General features: G+C 40.9%; 1 protein-coding gene across 11 annotated transcripts in view; it reads right to left on the bottom strand.

The window, feature by feature from the left end:
• Positions 1–3,653: 3,653 nt before the first annotated feature.
• The window catches only part of epb41a (erythrocyte membrane protein band 4.1a), a 60,635-nt gene continuing 56,594 nt past the window's right edge, over positions 3,654–7,694 (bottom strand). For all 11 annotated transcript variants that reach the window (XM_087834523.1, XM_087834512.1, XM_087834520.1 and 8 more), the window contains 3 exons: positions 6,692–6,772; positions 6,328–6,443; positions 3,654–4,719 (listed from right to left, as the gene is read on the bottom strand). In XM_087834523.1, coding sequence (XP_087690649.1) covers positions 6,345–6,443; positions 6,692–6,772 — 180 coding nt within the window. In that variant the 3' untranslated portion in view covers positions 3,654–4,719; positions 6,328–6,344. The remainder of the gene's footprint in view (positions 4,720–6,327; positions 6,444–6,691; positions 6,773–7,694) is intronic.

The raw sequence follows: 7,694 nt of genomic DNA, 5'->3' as shown, positions 1-7,694 counted from the left end.
AAATCTGGGAAAGAACAATTATCACTGCTTCACTGTTTCATCCAGCTGTCATAAACCCACATGTGCTATTTACACATGTGTTCCTAATGTCCTAATGTTCCTGAAGTCTCAGAGTCTGTGAGCTGCATCTGACGTTTGCAATAAATCTCTGCATGTTTCATTGATAACATGAAACTTGTTGGTAACACCACAACGGCTTTCATTTCAGCTCGTTTCAGATCCTTCTGTCTCGGTCCCAAAAAGGTTGATTCTGTTCATCTGGACGTAGCGTTTGTGGGAGAAACGTTTCATCATCAGGTGACGTCTTCAGTCTCAGCTGACTGCAGGTTTCAATCTTATCAACAGGACATTTGCACAATGACTGAAACCACTGAAGGAACAATGGGCTGGAAGGTCATGACTACTGATCAAAGACCACTGATCACAGACCACTGATCAATGGCCATGAGTCCCATTAAATAAATAAATAAATACAATTTTATTTATATAGCACCTTTCTAGAGTCACAAAGTGCTGCACATAAGATAACAAATAATAAAAGGCCAAACAGACGATATAAAACAGGCAAAAATTAATCAAAAGCGGTTTTAAAAATGTGAGTTTTGAGTTGTTTTTAAAAACAACTACTGAGTCCACAGTTTTACAGGTTTGGGGGAGAAAGTTCCACAACGTTCCACAGTGGCAAAAGCTCACCCTTATTTCTCATCTTAGTCTTTTTTATAGCAAGTAAGCCCTGATTGGATGACCTCAGGGACCTGCTGGGGACATCGGGCTGTAGCAGAGCAGAGATCATTCACAGAGAGTTGAATGGCTGCAATCACAGCATGTAAGATGGTGACAGATGGACCCTTAGGCCCCTCCTCCATTCAGAGATGGTCTCTCCCTTTTCACGTAAATGGCCTCCTTGACTCCGCCCTCAAACCAGCGTTCCTCCCTGTCCAGGATGTTACATCCTCATCATTGAAAGAGTGTCCACTGGCCTGTAGGTGTGAACAGACTGCAGAGTCCTGGCCTGACGAGGTGGCTCTTCTGTGTTGTGCCATCCTCTCAGCCAGAGGTTGTTTGGTTTCCCCGATGTATAAATCCAGCCCATTGTTCCTTCAGTGCTGCTGGTTTCAGTCATTATGCAGATGTCCTGTTTGTAAGGTTGGAAACCTGCAGTCAGCTGAGACTGAAGAAGTCACCTGATGATGACGAAACGTTTCTCCCATTGAAAACCTCCAGATGAAGAGAATATAAACTTTTGGGATTTCCTTGCCTGGATGAGTGAGCATGCATCAGGACTCTGTCTCCGTCCCTTTTTCTGCTGTTCTCAAACAGCTTGAGCCCATGACTGTCAGTTTTAGTGAATGTGATTCGCTTCACCTTCAGGTTTCTCCACGATGCCCCTCTACTTTTTTTGAAAGAGGTTTTGAAGAGATTATAGGTCGGCTGACTGTCTCCATTATCAACATCAGTCTGTCTTTGAATGTGGTTCCTGTGAATTTTAAACATGCAAATATGCAACCTTTAATTAAAAAACTTAAACTGACGTCAAAAACTAAAAACAGGGCTCCTCTCCAAGCTGCAATTTCTTTGAAAGATATTTAGAGAAAATTGTTTCTGCTCAGTTAAACTGTTTCATTGAAGAGCATGATTTCCAAAATAATTGTCTATTTCTTTCCCATGTTCAGCACTTTGTGTCACCTGTGACTGATTTAAAGTTACATAAATGTTTTGTGTGCAGCATAATTATTAATAGTTACACTATTTCAAAGTATGTTTACAGCCCACAAGGAGATTTTCCACATTAATATGATCTAAAAATCTACTACAGCACTATAAATAATATATAATATATATAATAATTATATATAATATAAATAGAACTGGGGCCTTTTTTAATTTTAGAAAATAAAATAATTTTACTAATCCATTTTTTTAATGAATTTAATATGTAAACATTTAATTGCTGCATTTAAAAAGTCATCTAAGAATCTGTGGCGTCAGGTAAGTTCTACAGATGTCAGAGCCAGAACAAGCTGTTTGCTCTGCACAGCGCAGAAATAAAGCTACAAATTGATTAACAAAGCATAATCAATTACTCTTAATAGAAATAATAATAAGAAAGATTTAAAATGACAGAGTTTTACATGGTTAACTGTCTACAGGGTGATTCAAATATTTAAATCAGCAAAACGATTACGTATCTCTAAAGCCTTAGGAGTTTTTGAACATGGTGCATATTTTATTAGTTAATTTGGTAATAATGCTTTGACTACATATCGATATTTCGTGTGAACTGACCTTATATGTATGCAAAAGCATCAGGAAGCACGACGCTGCTACAAACACACTGCAAGAGGAGAATGTCAACAATGACCACAACAGTGTTTATTTTGGTGCTTTTTACATGTGTTTGAGTGGTGATCGTGTGAGGGTTACATCTAAGAAAACATACATAGAAAATAAGATGTGGACTGCTGACACAGAGGAGGAGGAGTGAGAACAACAAACACTGGAGAGGATTTTAAAGGGCATCTTGTAACTAAAAGTGTTTGAAGATAAAGTGCAAAGTGTGCACTGGTGCTAAACGCCTAAAGTCTCGCTGAAATGTTCTTTAAACTGTAAAAATATCGACTGTATTTCATTCATTTGATGCCGGACATTTTAAGGTTAAAAACTCACTGGATGATACAAATGAATGCGAGCCGTAAAAAGGACGTTTATGCCGTTGAACCGTGTTCAGGGTGAGCTGGGCTCCCAGTTATAAAGGCTAAGGCTGTGTTAGTGTACCCACTTTATTATTTGTTGTCATTTTATGTTCGATGTAAACAAAAATCTTTTTCAAAAAGTGACCCAAACGTCTGTGGCAGTGTGACTCTGTGTTTCAGTGGGCGGTGTGTACAGGCGTGGTCGGCTTCGTCCTCCAAGAAGAACACGTCATAATCATACTGTTCAAATATTATTGCAGACTTTTGGAAGTTACACAGTGTGAGAAGAATTCATCATCACTGCTGATGATGAATCATCTCATCTCATCTCGTTTCTTTATTACATGTCGAGTTTCTTCTCTCTGTGTCTCTGTGAAGGTTCTCAGTCATCCAGGTCATCGTAGTCAAAGGAGCTTGCAAAGAAAAGCGTCTGGACTTCTTTAAGTTGCTTGAAGACGTTTCACCTTCATCCAAGAAGCTTCTTCAGTTCTAAGGTCAAATGGTGGAGAGTCCCAGATATAACCCTAGTGGGAGTTTCCCCCCACAGAGGGACAAAAGGACCCCCTGATGATCCACTCACACCCTGGGCCATCTGACCTCAGGAAATCACATGATAAGGTGGGGCCAGGTTTCACAATGAACTCACCTGAAACTCTGGCTGATTGTGACCCACACCCAGTTTCAGACCTTGGCTCAGGCGATTAGAGGATCATCAGGGGGTCCTTTTGTCCCTCTGTGGGGGGAAACTCCCACTAGGTTTATATCTGGGACTCTCCACCATTTGACCTTAGAACTGAAGAAGCTTCTCGGATGAAGGTGAAACGTCTTCAAGCAACTTAAAGAAGTCCAGACGCTTTTCTTTGCAAGCTCCTTTGACTTCTCTCTGTGTCTTTTCCCCTTACTGGTGTAATTTCACCACATTCTGTTGTTCCATTATAATGAGCTGATAATCTGTGTTGTTCTTTGAAATATAACAGAAAATTATCCCAATTTACCGTTTTATTAAGTGTCAGATATGTCAACCATTTCTATTATTTTAATGTGATGCAATAGATTTTATATAATAAAGTCTAAATATACAGACGCTGAAGTTTTGCTCTTTACCGACCTCAATATTTCACAGATGTCTTTAAAGCAGCGCTAAGTGCACACACTGCCCACTGTGAGGGAGATTAGAAACGTTATGCAGAAATGTGGGGAACGTTGTCAATATAAAATCATCTAAAACACAAAACGCACAAAGGTGGAGATAAATAAAAGTCAGTGCACTACGATCTCTGATGAAGCCCTGTTTGGTAACACGAGCACAAAAACACAACAATCAAAAGGTGTCACTGAACAAACGCCAGAACTGTCAGATGAAAGGATTCCCGCACGTTAGTTTGATACAATCAATCTTTTCCTATACACAAATTGAAAAAATATTATTTTTACGTCGAGAGGGAAAATAAAATATTTACTGTACAAGAAATGACACCAAACTTGCACTAAAATTTGAGAGGGATCCTGCGAGTCCCAAAGTGTACAATCCCAAGTGACATCACCCACAATCCCTTTGTCGATGCTGTTACAAAATACTTGATTTTCAAGTTACTGGTAACCAATTCTGATGGTAAGAAAAGCTGTAGAAAAATAAATTACCAATATATCAAGAGTAAAAGACCAAATGCCCTTGATTTTGTCTTAAAATCTCCACACAAATTGGAGAGGAAGAAATCCACAAATGCTATTCTTTAATTTCTTTTTCATATTTAAAAAAAGATGATTTTTCATCCATCCAGCAGCTGCTCTTTTGGCAGTAAATGGAACAAGAGGGGGATTGTGGGGAATACTGGCAGGGTTCTTGGGAATTTTCTGGTGACTCTGTCTCCTTCAGGCCAAACTTCACACTCGTGGAGTCAAGTTCATTTGTTGAAGCTCGTTCGCTCTGATGAGGTCTGGTGGTTCCCGTTGATGGTTGCTGGGTGCGCTGAGGTAAAATGGTGTGATGGAGATACGAGGAGGAATGGGGTGGAGTGGGGGGTAGCTGAGAGGGCCGAAGTTTGAGGAAAGATGACAGGAGGTAAAGAAAGAATAAAAGAATATTTAGTGGCGTTTACCATGAAAATATCTGCACTTTGATCACAAGACGGTCATCTGAGCACAAAGGGAAAGGCCCCAACAGCAAAGAAGAAAATGAAGCAAGAAATATTACAGAGAACATGAGAATTTAAATATGTACGTAATGTAATTTGAATTGTATGACACGACGTTAGTCTTAAAGAGCAGCACTTATTTCTATGAAGCATTTCACCTCGAGTCAAACTGGAAACACAAGTTTCTTTGGTCCCAGACAAAAAGCACCTGCTACTGCAGATCTGCACTCTGAGTCACTTTGTTCATCCGTGCTTTCTAAAGATTTTAAAACATTACACAGTCTTTACTGAGTTTATTTATTTGATTGTTATTTCTGTCCTCGGCTGAACTACAGATTCATTTATTGTTAATAGTTTATTTTAAATACTTTATAATTCATATTTATTGGCCATTATAATAAAACATTATTTTATGGAAAAAGAATAATAATAATGTTTTATTGTACAATTCATTAAAAAGTCGTGAAACTGACCATCAAACATTTACAGCTCATATCCTGTCGTATAGTTTCTGTGTTGCTGGGATACTGAGTAAGGATCATGTGACTCATTGACTCCACAGTAAACACGCTGATGAACGTGTTTAAGGACCCATGTGCTCGTACACGACGCAGCTCTTTGAGGAAGCTGTTAGATTCACCAGCCTCTGTCTCTTAGCTCTGCTGACCTTCACTCAGTGATGCTGCTGAGTTTGTTAACAAACCAACAAAAATCTCTGATGGTTTTTATTCTCTGGAACGTGAAACAAAGTGTTTTACAAAACTATCATTATTGTTCCTTTCACCACTTTGGTAGCTTTAGTTGGCATCGTGCCTTCCTCATCTTCCTGTGAGACAGCACTGAGGGCTTCAATAATCTGCAGCCCACGCAGCCCTCCCAGCCCTCCCAGCCCACCCAGCCCTCCCAGCCCTGCTCACATGTTCAGACAAACTGGGAGGTAGGCTGGGCTGTGTACATACCAGCCTGCCAACCAGCTCAACAGCATCAGATTCCCAGGCTGGACCCTTTAACATCACGTATCCAAGGCAACAATTAAAACCACATGGGCACCTTACACTGAGGAAGTACCACGTTTCACGTTCATGCAAACACCTGAGATACTTCTGCAGGTTTTCATTTCATTACTGATCTGTGTCATAAACATCTCCATGTCTCCATGACTCAGTTCAGTCGGTTTCTATCAGTACGTATCATCTTATATTTAAAACAGTTTGGTGATGTAGTTCGTCTCCATCACAGCTTTTCCTGTAAATAAGTTAGTTTTGGTGGCTGTTACTGTAAACTGGAACAGTGGCACGACTGCTGTTTCCTAATTTATGCTGGTTAGTGGTTCGGTGGTTGGGAGGTTTGAGTCTGAATTCTTGGTTAAGTTTAAACTTTTTCAACATCTTCATGTATCCTCGTCACAATTATAATTACACTCAATATGATCTTCAAGTGGTTTTCAGTCAGACCCGTGGATACTGGGGGGACAGATGAAATCCAGATGTTTCACTTGCCTTCCACAGGATCCGTCTTACTCCGGGGTGATCTCCGTCTCCTGATGCACGACCACTTTGGTGACAGACATATCTGGGTGCTGCTCCTTCGCCTCTTTGATGGCCTGGGCCAAAGCCTGCAGAGTAAACACCACACTCCTAAATGACCTGCACAACACGCACCGCAAGTAACGAGCATGACTTTCATGTAGCATATGTTTACTGGACATACTGCTCTGTGGGGTTAATCTGGGCCTGCACTTAATCCCAGGCTCACTTATGTGGTGCGTTTCCTGTAAATCAGCGTACGAGCTAACACAACGCTAGACCTTTAAGGAAAACATGAGCAGCAGTGAGAAATGCTCCATGATGAATCTGAATTTACCTTGTCATGATCTATTTCTGTGTCCCCAGTGATGACGATTCTCTTTTCAATGCGAGTCTCAGAGATCCCTCCTTTCACCGTCTGTAACAGAGATGTGACACAAAAGTCTGAATCCTCCCTCTGTCTTTATTTTTCCTCTGAACAGAACTGACGTGAGTGAAATGACAGTGACTGTGTATCCTCTTAAATCCTGAGGACCTCACACCACATTCACCAGCGTGAGGCCAGAAGATGCCACTTACTGAGTGGAAACTTCTACAGACACAGTTCATTTCAACATTAGCAGGTAACAGTAACAGTATAAGAGTATGGAAACAGTATATCAAACGTATCAGCATCAGTATGTCAGCTGAATGAAGCAGATGTAGGAGAGCATGTCTTTCACATAAGATTGAACTGTTTCTGATGGAGACTGTGAGAGCTCAGAGGCTCGGAGCAGAAGTCTGATGGCCGGGAGGAGACAGAGTTATGTGACTGTTCGACAGTGTTGGGGAGTAACAGAGTACATGTACCGCCGTTACGTATTTAAAATACAAAATATGAGTAACTGTATTCTGTTACAGTTACCGTTTAAAAAGGTGGTATTTAGAATACAGTTACTTTGTTGAAATAAATGGATTACACGGCGGTACTTCCCTGTTTCATATTGTGGCGGGTCAGGACTGTTTGGGTTTTGTTTGACAGCTACGTTCTGTTGTTCCAGGCAGCGTTACGGTTGCCATGGTTACAGGGTGACGCTCTCTCTCTGCGTGTTTCCTGGGTGAGAGAGCGCCTGTTGTTGTTGTGCTAAGCTAACAGGCAGAATGCTACAGGTATAGCTCTAAAGAATGTAGCATCATGGGCAGTGTAGTCCGTGCTGCAGGGAGAACGGACTGCCATACCCGTTATGTGTCTGTGAGCGAGGGAGGGAGAAAAAGGAAAAGTACGAGCTGTCATCGAGCAGAAACGGGAGCTGGAAGCATGTAAATATAATAATAACCACTGCAGCCAAGAAGAGTGCCTG

Source organism: Neolamprologus brichardi, chromosome 22, assembly GCF_056152115.1.
Source record: "Neolamprologus brichardi isolate AB-2024 chromosome 22, ASM5615211v1, whole genome shotgun sequence".
Taxonomy (NCBI): Eukaryota; Metazoa; Chordata; class Actinopteri; order Cichliformes; family Cichlidae; genus Neolamprologus; species Neolamprologus brichardi.
Note: the sequence above shows the minus strand (reverse complement) of the source record. Positions and strands in the feature narration are given on the sequence as shown.